The 16,107-nt window shown below is 40.3% G+C and overlaps 1 protein-coding gene across 2 annotated transcripts in view; it reads left to right on the top strand.

The window, feature by feature from the left end:
* Nucleotides 1-16,107, top strand: part of ALMS1 (ALMS1 centrosome and basal body associated protein) — a 72,582-nt gene that overhangs the window by 22,955 nt on the left and 33,520 nt on the right. For both annotated transcript variants that reach the window (XM_040554485.1, XM_040554484.1), the window contains exons 4-8: nucleotides 2,510-2,627; nucleotides 4,094-6,323; nucleotides 10,477-10,633; nucleotides 12,265-13,827; nucleotides 14,521-14,651. In XM_040554485.1, coding sequence (XP_040410419.1) covers nucleotides 2,510-2,627; nucleotides 4,094-6,323; nucleotides 10,477-10,633; nucleotides 12,265-13,827; nucleotides 14,521-14,651 — 4,199 coding nt within the window. The remainder of the gene's footprint in view (nucleotides 1-2,509; nucleotides 2,628-4,093; nucleotides 6,324-10,476; nucleotides 10,634-12,264; nucleotides 13,828-14,520; nucleotides 14,652-16,107) is intronic.

Genomic DNA, 16,107 nt, shown 5'->3' with positions numbered 1-16,107 from the left:
TGATTTTCAGTTTAGCTTGAAAATACATTTTCATTCAAAGTGAAGAAGTTAAGCTGAAAATTGAGAAAAGCTTATTTTCCTCTTCTATTGTGTGACTAAAAATAAGATGCCAGCTCTGAGAACATGAAGTGCATCATGATGGGAGATGACAAGTCTAATTCAATAACTACAGCTACTATTTCCTTTGTTCACTAATATTTTAAATGCAAAACAAGATTTGGGAGGAAAAAATGCATCTAATACAGCTAAGGTAGTTTGGATTCCAACTTGCTTAATGTTTCTTAAAATAAATGGTTTTGCATTTTTAATACAATTCGGTATGCAAGATATCTGTGGTCAGTCTACTGTCTCAGTATTTTCAAGTATAATAAAAATTAAAAACAATTATTTGAATAAATATATACTAAACATAATAAATGGTTGATTAAATACATTGTAAATATTGTCTGTTTCCAATTAGTGATTGGGAATAAGAAATCTAATGTGCAGAATGTATTTGGTTCTAAACCAGGATCAGCCACTGGAAACAAACCTCTTTGTTTTCTTAAAAGTAAGTTGTAAATAATGTTAGAGATTACAGTGAAATGAATCAGTCTCCTGTTCCGTGATTTTAAGTCATGATTCAAATTGTGATTAAAACCACGTAAATACAAAACAGCCCAGTACATTTGGCCACAGTCTTGGTTGAAGCCCTGAGGCACTATTTGTAGTAAAAAGACATCCTTGGCCTTGGTCCTTAGTTGGGTCTTGCTCCCCCTATGCTGATGTTGACAATGTTGTTTTCTCCCTTTTGCTGTTCTGCCTACTTTTATAATGGGCATGGAAGTGTAAAACATTTTTTCATCCTGTTTGGCACAGGTGCTTACCAGTCTGCGTTGGAGCCTCTTCCAAATGCTTTCTCTTGTCCAGTTGCTCAGAAGTAGCAAGTCATACCATGCCCCCACCTTTAGGATACATATGCTCCTGTTCCTATAAACGTCCAAAAAAGCAGGCAGCTTATCTTTTCATTCCTGTTTGGTATTGCAAACAATTAAGATGAAAGTACAGTGGAATGGTGACTAGTGCAATGCATTTATTTAATCAAGTAGAGGAGAGTTTAGCTTTGAAGAGGTACTGGGTGCTAGAAAAACAAAGACTGCGCACTAAAGTTGCTGTAGCATGTTTGTACCATCTGTACAACTGATGCTAAGGTACAAATTTGGCTTCTTCTAGGAGACGTTAGGCTTGCCATGTGGTTGAGACAGCTGCTGAGATAAAAGGGAATTTCTGAAACCAGCAATTATTATTGTTATCATTATTGTTATTATTATGGCTGCTGGTGGGGTGGGAGTAGGGGGCATCCATATTTTGATCCAGCTTTGCTGTGTGATATAAAATTATTTCTACTCCTTTGGTTATGCTCTTATTTTGTAATGTTCTAAAGTAACTAAAAAACATTAATTGTAAGTATTAAATTAAAAATGACTCAAAGGTCATCTTCTGGTCAGATACCACTCATCAGGTGATATAATACAGGCTGTGGAAAGCCTTGGGATAAAGCTGATGCAATGTTAAAGTTTTATTCTTTTTGTGTAATGGTCATCTTATCTGATGTGATTATGCTTCTGTAAGTGATCCAGAGTATAGCTGGTCTGCGATGGTTGGAAACTAATGAACGTAATTAAAGTCAATGTGAACTCTGATTCTGAAAGTCAGACTGTTGATGACAAATTGCTTTTTTGCTTAAAAAAAAATCTGTTTACTTATCATTGAATTGGAAGTAATCGTTTTGTTTCTATCAAAACGTGTATGCTGTCATTTACATTTATCAAATGCAAGCTTACAGTTATTTGTATTCTTGTGTTATAAAACATTTCCTTTTGTTTTTGTAAGCAGTGAGTTAAAAAGGTTGGAAATGCCAAGTACCTCAAACAACAAAGAAATATGTGATAGAACCTAAAACTTACTGCTATGGCAGTAGACAGTGGTGCTAGTATAATTGTGATAACTAAATTTTACTATTACTTGTGTCTTTAAACCCTAAAGAAAGAAAAATATATACATGGCCTTTGCTGTAAACAGAAATTATGAAAAAATGGCAACTGGAGAAGACATTACTGGAGCTTCTCCGCTTTTAAAGGAATAAATGGTTGTCTGGGTAGAAGCCCGTCCTGCGTACAGGCTGCAAGGAAATCACTAGGGGAGATGCTGGCTAATGAGTGAAAAAGGATAGGGATGTGCACAAAAGGAAATTTAAGATAAGGAGGTAAGTTAGAGATGTCAGTGTCATGTAGCATTTTGAGATTGGTGAGAGGAAACCTTTGAGTTTGATACAAAAAAAAAAAAAGCTAAATTAAATTTTTTCCCTTAAACATAAGGGAATATGCTTCAGTAGAGTAAACGATGGGGTTACATCATTTTGACTGCAGTTAGCACGTTTTTGAGTTTGAAGGCTGTGTTAGTTGGCAGGGCAGTTAAATAGGGATTACCTTGCAAACTTTGATTGCTGTGTTGTTGTTATTTTTAAAAGATATTCAGGACAGTCAATTCTCTCCCTGTCTTCCCCTGCTGACGTATTCAACACAAGGCCGGAGGTTTTCAGATGAGACGCTTCTCCAGCAATCAGAAATGGATTTTATTCCTTTAAGGTAAGATAAAGTTACCTGGTGTTGTGACAGAACACAACTTTTTTCCTGAGTGACCATAAATTGGCCTATCTTTCATAATTAAATAATTGTCATTTTGTGGTCACAGAAACAAAGGACAAAGATGTGTGGTTGTTTGCTTGCTTGTTTGTTTATTTATTTATTTTATTTATTGTGCTTTATTTATTTATTTTAAGTAGAGAGAAGGCTTTAGTAGAGTTCTCATTATTTTGCCTTCAAAAAGGTTTGAACAAGGGAAAACCTCAACAGGCCTTATATGAACTTTTCATTTTAATGTACCTGAGGAAAATGGGAAAATGAAGAACTCTACCCTCACAGGCATCTCTTTAGCTTTCTTACATTCTGAAATAAACTTGATAAAATTTTGGGGACAGAAATCAGGTGCAACTTGTATTTACAGTAGTAAATACAAGAATGTGTATGGATGCATAATATTATTCCCCCTCCCTGGGAGTGTTTAAGGCCAGGCTGGATGGGGCTTTAAGTAACCTGATCTAGTGGAAGGCGTCCCTGCCCATGGCAGAAGGGTTGGAACGAGATGGTCTTTAAGGTCCCTTCCAACTCAAACCATTCTATATGACTCTATGATTTATTTACTAGAGTAACACTTGTCATTTAAAATACTTACTTTTATATAAAAATATGAATATGTTACTGCAATAAGTGTTTTAAAGTCTTTGTCAAAGCCTTCATACGAAAGTGTGACAAATAACTCCTGTGCAAAGAAGTCAGGAAATTTTCTGCCCTTTATTAAAGACAGGAAAAGAGTGTGCATGTAAATACACATATTTAGAGTGTCATTGATGTTTGTTTCCCCCTACTTATTTGGTGTGTGACAGGACAGATTTGTTTCCTAATATAATGTATGGTGACTTTACTTCGTGGATCAGAACTCAGTTCCACCAGAGGTGATGATCTACTTGCATTTAGTAATATTAGTTGAGGTTTAATGATAATTTTTATATTAAAAAACACTATTTTATATCCTTTAAATAATTAATATAAAAAAACTGAAGTGGATGATTCTTGTATTTCCTCTATATTATACAATTTATATATATTTATACATTTGCATGTTTTAAAAAATGTAAGCAAATCCTCTATTTTCTTTAGACTTCTGTCTATTTTACATTTAACTAAAGTGTCCTGTTAATACAATAAAAACAAGCAAAACCTTTCAGTCCCAAACTGACTAAAAATACCAACATACCAAGTAGAAAAAATAATTTTCAAACCTTGACTTTATAGGGCAGGAGGGCTTTTCGATATTATTTGGACTTTACATTTCTTTGCATTTTGCTCTGTTTAGAGGATGTATTTATGTGCATGTTGCTAAATCCCAGTTACTTGTTTGGATGAAGTCATACTTTGGCCTCTTACACTTAAGCAGAAAATGTTGAAATAAATAGTGTCATGAGAAATGTACTTACTTTTCTTGTCTCTTATAGAGGAGTCCCTGATGTTTCTGGTGCTTCTGAGGAGCATTCAAAGCCTTTGCACGTAGAAGAAGCTGTGTGTCTGGTGGATGCTGGAGTAACCTCCAGTGCACCCAGTGACTGCTTTAGTTTGTCTCAGCATCCGCTTCCATTCAGACACGGGGAACCTTGTGATGCCAGTTTTAGTGGTGGTTTGTCTCAGCAAGCCTCTTGTTTTTCTGGACATCTACTTGTGAACAAGGAGGCAAATGAAGACTGTAAAAACAACACTAATGGAAAGACACTGATCCCCCAAACAGGTGACAGTTTAGCAAGCTCCACTTCTAAAACGATGCTAATCCAGGAAAGTAGACTGAACAAAATGGAAGCTTCTTTTGCAAAGCAGACCTGTAGTACTTCTGCAAAAGATGAACATTTCTCTTGTGACAACGATGTGAAAGCTCCTGGTTTTGAGCTTGCAGAGGAGGAAAAAGGGTTATTGAGGCACGATGAGTTCTCATCTTCTGAAAACTCCTCTTGTAAAATAACACTGACTAAGAATTCAGAAAAATGTGAAAGAGAGATGCAGATGGAGAAAGTAACAATGGCTGAGACAGAGTCAGAAGGATGCCTGAGACACCTAGAGAAGTTGGAAAAAGACAAGAATGTTTCTGGGCTTGATTTCTCTAATAAGTTGTCTGATGATTTGAGGAAAGACAGTTGTAAAACTTCAGATGGACAGGATACATTTTCTGCAAAGACTTGTGAAATACTCGGAGAGTCTGAGGAGCATGGAGCAGATTTAAATGACTTTGGAAGTGTGAAATTTGTGGCTGTTACTAATGAGCCCCAGGGAGCTTTCCTAGATCATCAGCAGAAACAAGCATCTCCTGCAGTGAGATTTGAGAAAGAGGAGCTTGTCCCTGTTGTGACGAGCACTAGTGATTGTACACCTAAACAGCTCGTCGTGACGGACATGGAAGCTCCTTCTTCACGTGGTGAGAATGCCCTAGTGGAAGGAGAACCTGGAGTGCGCAGGGGTGAATTAACTATTTCAGATTTTTCCATAGAAAGGGGACATAAACTTAGAGACATTTCCCCTTCATTTAATTTCCTCATAGGTGATGGCTCATTCTTTGGACACCTTGCTCGTCCAAGCTATCAGTCTACTCCAGGGATACTTGTAAACAAAACTGAGGCAGAACCCAGTGCTCGAGTGATCAAGTCGGATATTCAGGCCTCTCCTTTGTGCTTAAATGAAGAAAATTCTGGGAACTTGTCTACCGGTACACCTACATCTGTTGAGAAGGAACATTCTCTGCAATGTGCTCAGAAAGAAAATGACAAACACTTTGAGTCCTTTAAACTGAAATATCCTCACATGGGAAGAATTCAGTCACTCCCATCACTCACCTTCATGGAGAAGGTGGGGACTTGGAATATGAGCCCGTCAGACAAGATATCTGATGCACTGGCTTCATCTCACCCAAGTGGAATTTCTCCAAGAAAGAAAGCCTACAGTGCAATTACCAGTTCTTTGAACAATATTTTGTCAACACAGAATAGTAGTAGAAACCCTAAAGGTTATCTTGCTGCTTCTTCTGGGGAGACACATTCCCTGGAAAGTTTGCATTGTTACAATAAAAACTTAGAGCATGTTCACCCTCTTACTAGATCTCAGTCTGACAACTCAGTAAATGTCGCTGGTAGAAACACCTCCCTGACTGACATTGTTCAGCCAGCAACATCAACGGAGGCGATGCAACCTTTAGAAGAAAAAAGTAGTGTTCTAAGAGTGTCTGAAAATAGATTAGGAGGCTCCATGATACACAAGTTTACAACTGAGATGGTTTCTGGACCTACTGATAAAGATGCTGAAAGTAACAGTACAGGACAAAGTTCAGACCCAAATGGTTTCATTTCCTGTGAAAGAGTTGCTCAGCTCCTTAGAGAGGATAGAAACTCTCCAGATGATGACCAGAAGAATTGTGGTGGTCTTGAAAATCAACAACTGCCTCATAACTTAGATACTCCTACTGGTCATGTCAGCACAGACAATTTAGGGGATATTTCCCAAGATAGTTTGAATCTTCCTGCTAGTTCTGGGGAAAATAGCCAGGGGGGCTCAGGCTCAGCAGGGTGCTCTTCAGCAGTTTCCGGACACTTCTTCACCAGTGCAGAAGACGATAACTTCATCCCCTTTGGAACAGCTTGTTTGGGAACTCCGGAAAAAGAAGAGTTTAATATTGAAGAAAGGATCCCAGTAAGTTATGTTCTCATAAAAATTTGTAACTTTTTACAAGGGATTATGAAGGGGATATGAGTATATTCAGCTACCTTAGAGCAAGTAGGACAAAAGTGCAGAAGGTATCATAGGATTGGTTGTCTGAGTCGAGAGGCTGTCATGCTTATAGTTAGTTTCTGACATCTAGTTGTGTTGGGAACCCGTCATGCAATAGTTATTCTAGAAATACTAGGTGACTTATTTTGTGTATGCCTAATAAGTCTTAAAGGACACTTCATTTTTCTGATTCTAATGACTCTGACGTTAGAGTTGTCCCATTGTTTTTCCCACTGCTTTGGTAGGGTCTACATACAAGTGGTTTTATACTGACTGTTCTGTTCTACTGGTGAATTTGATCCATGATACTGGTTCAGTTTGTCTTAACTACAGAGGTGGATGAAATAACTTTCAGGTAATATTTATCATGGGAAAAGTAAGGGTTGGGTATGGCAGAAGCTCCCCCGGGTACAGGTGATAGTATCACAGTAACAATACGCAAGGGGAGCGTAAAGATCAGTGGCTGATTGTGCTGGAGCGTAAAGGGCACAAGAAAAAGAACAGGACATAGCATTAGTGGTAAGTGAAATGTTTGATACAAGGACTTGTAAATAAGTTGCTTACAGCTCTTTTTGCAGAACATTGGGAAGTCATTTCTGATCTTCCAGCTTCTTTCAAATGATCGGGATATAGTTATCCAAACGTGAGGTTGAGACTCAAGTGCTGACTAAGGAAATGTTAGGCTGCAGGAGAGAGAGCTGAACTTCACACACCCACAGATCTGCAATAATAGCAAAACCAACACAGAACTTCTTGGCAAATCAAATTGCCTTCCCCCCCGCCCCCCCCAAATACTCTTCTTTCTTGTTCACTTTGTTCAGGTATCTAAGACATAAATTCCTGATTCTTTATATTGCTCATGAACGATGTTCGAAGGCTCTGCATACCTTTTCTTTAATCTATCCTATTTGGCTAATGCAGATTTCATTTCTCCCTTCTCCATTTTAGGATTGCTGGAGAGAATGAAGGGCAGATTGTGGCAGCCATGTTAACTATACTAATAGCCACTGAGTGTTAGAGAAAATTAAATGCAGATTTGTGTTAATCATAAACATATAATTATCTTCTGAGTATGTGGCTGTTCCTCTCGCAAGATGATTCCTGTAATCATTAGGTCCTTGGAACTATGTTTTAGAAGCTCTCCTCTCTGAGATGTCTCTGAAAACACATGTTGAAACAAATATAAATGTTGCAGGGAGAATATTTTAAATGGAATTCATGAGATATAGAGGTTGTCTGTTATCTCCATTTTTTTTAATGAATATAAAGGATCATAGACTCATCAATATAATGAGGCATGTTCTCCAGCTGTAGTTTTGAGGATTCTGTTGTCATAAATCACTGACAAGGTAAAAGGGGATCAGGTCGCACATAAGTTATTAAAATGCAGGTTTATAATAGTATCGTAGGGGATAGAGTTGGCCAAGTTCTATAAGTTCATTTATTTCATATGGTTGGCAAATTTAGGATGTAGTATAAGTTGAAAATAACTTCCCCCTAGAAGAGATGAAATAAAACTAACTTCTTTTTTTTTTAAGCTGTATATAATATCTATAAACATAGATACTCTGGTAAAAGGAAAGAAATTTTCTCAGGAGACCGTAGGTGGCTTTTGGTAGGCTCTTACTTCTGAGAGACTGTTCCAGCTTTCAAAATATATTAATACAGGGGATGATGCTGTGTGTGTCTGAACTCATGACAATCTCTGGGTGTTGCGCAGAGAGTTGGTTTCATCCTAGTTATGTTTTTCTCTCTATATGTATCACACATTTTTTAGATTTTTGAGTAGGATTTTAGTTTTGCTTCTGTAAACTGCTTTTAACGTTTAATGATAATGAAGAAATTTTACCTGGATAGCTTTTTTTTTATTCAATACATTATATGAATATATATACACATGCAGTATACAATTAAAAATAGTGCTTGTGTGCATTTGTTCTGTACTTTCCCATATGGAAAAGGAAAAAAGACATACATTTTATGCTGTCTTTACTATGGAGTGATTTATTGCTTTAGCTGCACTAGTAAAACTAAGTCTTGGTTGTACAAAGAACTTGATTTCGTCCCTAGTCCAGTGTGGGTTTATTCCCTATAGCAGCATCACCAGAGCTATTTCATGACTGTTTTGAACCAGCTCTGGCAAAAGGGTTCCTAACTCTTTGCCTTGAAGACTGGCCCATAATGAACTTTTCCCTAAGAGCGAGGAACTTTCCTGCTGCCTAGCCTGAATTTCAAAGTCTGATAATGTTAAGCTTTCTGTGCTGAACCCGTTTGGGAAGAAAAAGGTGGTATCAGACAACAAAAAAGGCTTTTAAAGTCTGTCAACAGCAAGAGGAGGACTGAGGAAGACACTGGACTAATATTTGATGCAGATGGGCATCTGCCAAATAAGGATGAGGAAAAGGTGGAGGCATTTAATGCTTTTCTTGCCTCACTATTTAGCAGTAATAGCAGATCTTGTGCTGCGCAGTCCACCGAATTGGAGGACCGTGATGGGGGATCAGTGACTCTCCGTCTGTGGTCACTGAGTTGTAAGGCACTGGTTTTATCAACTCAACATTCGTAAGCGCATGGGGCCTGACAGGATTCATGCCAAATTGCTGAAGGAATTAGAGGATGTTACAGCTGGACCCCTCTCAGCAATTTACCAAAGGTCATGGGATTCTGGGGAGGTCCTGGCTGACTGGAAGCTGGCCAATGCTATGCACATCTACAAAAAGGGCATGAGAGAAGACCCAGGAAACTACAGACCTTAGTTTAACCTTAGTTCCTACAACAGTTACGGAGAAGATTGTCCTGGGTGCTACTGAAGGGCATTTAAAGAACAAAGCTGTTATTGGCTGTAGTCAGTGTGGGCTCGTGAAGGGGAAGTCTTGTATAATTTGATCCCCTTCTGCACTAAGGTCACCCACCTTGTGGATGTCATTTTTCTGGATTTTATTTAGGCCAGGGATACTATCTCTCGTATCTCTCACGGCATCCTTCTGGACAAATAGTCCAACTGTGAGATGAACTGGTTCATGCTACGCTGGGTGAGGAAGAGGCTTGAGGGTAGAGCTTGGAGGGTTGTGGTGAATGGGGCTACATCTGGCTGCTGGCCGGCCCCTTGTGGTGTTCCCCACCGCTAATTTTAGGCCAGTTCTGTTCAACGTTTTTATCAATGATCTGGATGCAAGAGCTGAATGTGCCCTTTGCAAGTTTGCTGATGTTACTAAACTGGGAGGTGCTGTTGACTCTCAGGAAGGATTTGAGGGCTTGTAGAGGGATCTAGATAGAGCATTGGGCAGTCATCAGTGGCATGAAATTCAGCGAAGGTGAGTGCTGGGTGCTGCACCTGGAGTGGAACAGTGCTGGATGTAGGTGGGATACAAGTGGTTGGGGAGCAGCTCAGCAGGAAGGGACCTGAGGGGAAAGCACGCGTTGGGGTGCATCAAACACTGCATAGCCAGACAGTCAAAAGAGGTGATTCTCCCACTGTATTCAGCGTTGGTGCAGCCTCACCTTGAATGTTGGGTGCAGCTCTGGGCTCCACAACATAAAAAGGATGTTAAGGTCCTTGAAAGTGTCCAGAGGAGGGCAGCAAAGCTAGTGAAAGGCCTGGGAGGCATGTCCTGTGGGGAGAGGCTGAGGACACTGGGTTTGTTAAGGTTGGAGTAAAGGAGGTTGAGGGGTGACCTTGTTACTCTCTGCAACTCCCTGAGGAGGGGAAGCACATAGGGAGATGCTGGAAACCAATGGCAGGACGCATGGGAGTTGCTCTGGGGAGGGTCAGGCTGGATATTCAGTAAAAATTCTTTACTGTGAGGGTGGTCAGACACTGGCACAGGCTTCCTGGAGGGGTGGTTGATGCCCAGCGCCTGTCAGTGTTCAAGAGGCATTTGGATGCTGCCCTCATTAATATGATTTAACTTTTGGGTAGCCCTGCAGTGGTCAGGCAGTTGGACTCAATCTCTGTGGGCCTCTTCCAACTGATCTGCTCTACTGTGCTCTAAGATGATGGAGGGAAAATGTGCAACTTCAGAATCCATTAGCATTCTGTAAGAGTGCCTTGTGTGTCCCTTGTTTCTTTTGTCAGATATACCTTCGCAACCTTGGCATTGATCAGTCACCTGGAACTATACTGACTCCGTTTGTACCCCGAGGACCCATCAGGGAAGTTGAATTTTCCCCTTCAGAGCTCAGAACACTGAAGGACTCCACTGACACGCTGGCGAGGACCCAGCAGCCCCAAGGTACGTGGGAGGGGAAGGCCTTGTGATGTGCAAACCTTAGAGAACAGAACTTCAGATATACCCGTGAGGTTATTCGTGGCCTGGCAGTGTCAAGTATGTTTCTTCTCCTGTGATGCTCTTCATCATTCATACAATTTGATCTTCATATGATTTGATCTCAAATGTGAAATATTTGAACTGGAAAAATAAGCATTAAAACCGTTGGAAGCATACCTTTTCACCAAGAAATTCTGGCTATGTGGCATCTTCTAGGCAGTGTGGTGTCAGTGTATCTTTATTTCTCTTTTCACAGGATTTCTTATGAAGCAAATGCTTTGTATCTAAAGGTTAAAGAAGTATTACAAAACTTTTTATTTCTGTGAGAGTAGTAAGTGTTGGTTTATTTTTCTTCCCGAGGCTTCCTTGGCTTGTTCAGTGTGACAAAAAGTCGTACACACTTTAAAGCTGACCTGATCAGTTCATGAATCAGTCTATCTCAACATAAAAAATGTATGGATAACGACCTTAATAAGTGTTGACTCATTTCTATATGAAGAACAATGTGTTCAGTTAGGGGTTAAGAAGTCCTTCAGTGGCATGCCCATGTAGTATCTCATTTAAATGTTAAAGTTTGTATTTTCCTTAGCACATTCTCTTTTGGTATTTGCATCTTGTACTCAGTGGGGAAGAGCGGGATCTGCAGCCTCTTCACAAGTACCTGTCTAACCCTTTGGATATCTGAGACTTTCAAGTGTCTTGTGCTGACCTGCATTTCTGACAAGAAGAGATTAAATGCATCTTTTTCTTAAGCCTGTTGGGCTTGCTTGTTTTCTCTTTTTTCCTTCTGTAAACATTATGGGACACTTGGCAACGGAAACACTTGGCAGTAGGTACAGGGGCAATGTTGTCTGGGCTAAGTGTACTTGAAAATGTCAGTGGTTGGGGCATGAAACAAAATTGTGTTTGAAACAAACAAAATGGACTGGATGATCCTTGTGGGTCCCTTCCAAATCGGGATGTTCTATGACTGTAAAATTCCTGTTGGTAGGCATACTAGGGAGCTGGCTTTTCGCAGTTGTGTGTACCTGCCAGTGTGGATTTAAGAACACCATTTGCATTTAAGTTCATTTCTGTAAAGCAATTAGACGTTACATAACCAAATGCTAAATGTAATGCCAAATGTGCATCCTGTCTGCTTTTGGACTTTTCCAGCCACTAGTGGGAAGCAAGCTTATCTGTTGTATTTCGGAAATACTGTCCCATAGCACTTGTTTCTTGCAGGGATACTTTTATAATCCAAGTATTCATTTGGATGTAGTGTCACCACTATGTCACTTATCTAAGAACAATTATTTTAAAAGTACAATAACCATTTATTTAAATGCAAGTTGTTTAAGTCAATTTCTGTAGTTTCTTTGATATTTATCCAAAATGGTTTGACAGATTTCTTCCAGTAGACAATTCTCATGGAAGCGGTAGGCCAAGTCTCATTCTAAAAACACTTTTCCTGAACGTCTTCCAGTATTTGTAATTATTTTCTTCCCCTACAAGAAGGGAAGAATTAGTCCCTCTAGTATAAGAAAAAAGTAGTCTTTACTGATTTGGCTGTTTCCCAGAGTCCCAAACTTAAAGAATCTTCTCTTTCTTTGTAGGTGAACTGCTGGCAGCAGTTGAAGTTACACAAACAAGTTTCAACTCTGGCACTTCCACTGTCAGCATTTCTATACCAACGAATTCAGCTGTTGGCTCCGATGTTCTGTCACCTAGTGAACTCTCTCCCAACTTCTCAAGATCTTTTGGAGACAAACCCGTGAGTCCGTGCAGCGTGTCGTGCCACCAAGCGGAGATAAGTGCTCCGCTTTCCACACAGCAGGAGGCAGAACATTCATCTGTCTCCAGAGTAGCTGAACCAAACCAGCACCTGCAGACTGTTTCACCTGACTGCCATTCTGACAGAGAGAGTCCCATGCTGGCTGCAAAACGTGTTCAGGATCTGCTAGTTAAAAATGAGTTGAAAGATGTGAGTAGCAGCTCACAGAGATGGACTACCAGTTCCTTGGCTGGAGTTAAAGGTGAAATAGAAGTTGAGAGAGGATCACAAACTTCGAGTATAGGTAGTGAGAGAAATAAGGGTCAGGAAAGTGATTCTCAGATTGGATCTGGTGCATTGCAAGAAATATGTAAGCTTTTGGCAGAGGCAGAGGTTATAGCTGGCAGCTGGTGTGACCCTGTCTTTTCTGCTGCCTCTTCTAGAGAAACTGGTGAGTCTTCCCCAGTGCTGATTAAAAAGGAGGATGGCCCAAAAGATTCTGGGTTGGAGAAAGACAGTGTCCTTTGGTTTCAGAAGATACTGTCACAGGATGAGACTATGACCCAAAGAAGTATGCAAGAAGAGGGATCGGTAATAAAGCCTCCGGATTCTCACAAAGGCAATTTAAGATGGGAAAGTTCTTCTGATGTCAATTTGCGTAGCAGTGAAGAGATGATAAAGGAGATGACCAAAGAGTTTAGGATGGGGAAATCCGTAGGAAGGTCGGAGCCAGAAGGCTGCAGCAGTGTAACTACAGACAGAAATCAACCTGTTTTCATGGCTGTTGCACAAAGCAATGCAAGTAGTGAACTCAGCACTGAAAGAATTTCAGGGTTGGGGAATCCTTCTTCTGAGCCTCACGGCAGTGCTGCCGATGTTCCAGGAAGCTTCCAGAGCTTGTTGTCTAAAGCTAGTGTAGCTGGAAGCAAGGCAGGAGGTATGCAAGAGAGTGATGGCAGTAGCAGTGGAGATTCACTTGCTGCCCGCGTCAAAAACCTTCTGAGGAATCCATCTTCAGTGCCTCTAGACAGCATCACTGATGTCGCAGGAGGCTTCCAGAGCATGTTGTCAAAAGTGAGTGTAGCTGGAAACAAGGCAGGAGGCATGCAAGAGAGCGATGGCAGTAGCAGTGGAGATTCACTTGCTGCCCATGTCAAAAGCCTGCTGAGGAATCCTCCTTCAGAGCCTCTAGGCAGCATCACTGATGTCCCAGGAGGCTTCCAGAGCATGTTGTCGAAAGCGAGTGTAGCTGGAAGCAAGGCAGGAGGCATGCAAGAGAGCGATGGCAGTAGCAGTGGAGACTCGCTGGCAGCCCGTGTCAAAAGCCTTCTGAGAAGTGGATCACCTGCAATCCATGCGACACAAATTCTGAGTGGTGTGGATGAAGAGGAGAGGAAAGCACGAGGTAATGAAATAGCTCAGTTGTGTTTTAGCAAGTGTTATATCAGAATGGCAAACCTTTAATTTAGGTATATGTTTATGGGATTGCTTTGAAGTGCTTTTGAAATGAAGGGATATGGGCACAGGAGGACCTCTGAGGTTGTCTGAGTCTTTTCCACTGGTTTTAAAGGTTCATGCCACATATGACAGTATGTTGCTGATATCACATACCACATTATGTTGCTTATGATAAGCTTTAATGGGACAAGGCTTAACGTTCAATGTCTTTGTCTCCTTATGTAGGATGATAGAATTATACTGCACCAGTTTGGTTACTTCTTTTGCCTAAATTGTTACTGTGGTTTTGTCCACATAGCTATTAGAAATGTGCTAGTTTAAGTACTTGGGAAGGGATTGTGTAAGAGTGTTGGCTTGAGCCTGAGGCTGTAAAGATGTCAGAACCAGGCAGTTGGTTCTGGATCCATTTTTCCAAACAAATCCTCAAAAGGTCCATTTTGACTCATATTCCTGGTCAGTCTGTCCAGGAGTGTGTTTCATATATTCGAACCGCTGTATTTGATACTAATCTTTGTTTCCTTTGTTGGGGTAGTTAAAAATGCATAGCGTAGTTATGATTTTAAATTATAAAACTGTTGCTATATATGATGAGCAAAAAAGAAAAGTAATTAGCTTTCTGTATTATGTCCCTTGTGTGTAGCATGGGTGAAGCTAAAGCTGGCCAGCCGATCTCAGGAATCTGTGTCAGACTTGAATGAAGAGGACCGACAAAGAATAGAGGAGATAAAGGCGGAGCTGCTTCTGAGTGCCAAGAAATCTGGACTAGCCAAGGTACAAAAGAGAAACAGCTGCTCTGGAATTTTGTCTTCCCTTCCAGCATACAGTGATGAATTATATTTCTGAAGTTTTTGAAGACTGGTGGATAGACAGGGAGAGGGATGCAGATGAATGAGAACTCCAGTTAGTGGATAAGCTTGTTTCTTCTTTGGGCATGGCTTAGTCAGGACCAGCTGTAGCACATCCTGTTTTTTTCTCCTGTTTTTTCTTTTTCCCAGCTGATAGTTGGATATCTTAGGGGTGGTACTAATACATAACTGAAGATGCTCTGAAGGAAGGTGTCATGACCTTTAAGGTCCCTCCCAACCCAAACCATTCTATGATTGTAAGGTATGAAGCAGAGAGACATGGTCAGCTATGATGTGATGGGAGAAATGCACACAGCTCGTGATCTCATTAGGTGTAATGAGCTCTGCTTTTCACAGAACATTTACTCATGTTGACAAATATCTTGTAAACTCCTCCTTTTGTGGAGGAAGGATATTGTACAAGATGACTGGACATGAGATAATGCTGTCTTACGTCAAGCTTTTAGTGGCTGTCTGTGTGTCCCAAGGTAGGCCACTGTTCTTAGAGGGTATTTTAAGCAAAAGAATAAACTGGAAAAACGTGGAGGTGTTTGTGTAAGATGAGTAGTGGATGGATGATCTTTTCATGCAGTGAAGGATAGAATGTACTGAGTTACTGGAAGAGAGACTGGATAATCATGCAGAACTGAAGATAATAGGGGCAGTTTCTGAGGAGAATATAGAAACGTTACATGTGGAAATGCAGTCATTACCTGTCCTTAATCTGGTGTTCCAGACAACCATAGAATCACAGAATGGTTTGGGTTGGAAGGGACCTTAAAGATCACCCAGTTCCAACCCCTTACCATGGGCAGGGACACCTCCCACCAGACCAGGTTGCTCAAAGCCCCATCCAGCCTGGCCTTGAACACTTCCAAGGATGGGACAAATGTCTTTAGCTTTAGTTAGTCTTTTTTTCTTTTTTTTCTACAGACTGACTGCATGCCAGGAAAAGCAGTAGTTTAGGGTAGGGGGAGAGTATGATTCATGTGTAGCCCATATTTGCGTTTACACTTTCTTTGTCAAGAGCAGTGTCGGTAATAGAGACATCGGCTTCAAAAAAGCATCAGACCAAACTTCAGTTATTCAGGTATTGATGTAATCTTTGAGCCTGAAAAAAGAAAAAGGAAAATAACTTTAACAATTCTATGTACTTTTGGAATTTCAGACAAGAGACTCTTCCCACTTAAAAATAAAAATAAATAAATAAACCCACAAATGTCTGCTTCAGTCTGCTCATCAAAAACTAGAGGCTCTGGAGCTATTTTCTTGAGCTTTTAATTCTTGCTAGGTCACAACTTTGTCCCTAATACTGACTTGTTACAGTTTGGAACCAAATAGTTCTACCTTTATGAGACTTAGTGTTGGCTATGAATTGTTTT

This window comes from Cygnus olor, chromosome 4 (assembly GCF_009769625.2).
Source record: "Cygnus olor isolate bCygOlo1 chromosome 4, bCygOlo1.pri.v2, whole genome shotgun sequence".
Taxonomy (NCBI): Eukaryota; Metazoa; Chordata; class Aves; order Anseriformes; family Anatidae; genus Cygnus; species Cygnus olor.
Note: the sequence above shows the minus strand (reverse complement) of the source record. Positions and strands in the feature narration are given on the sequence as shown.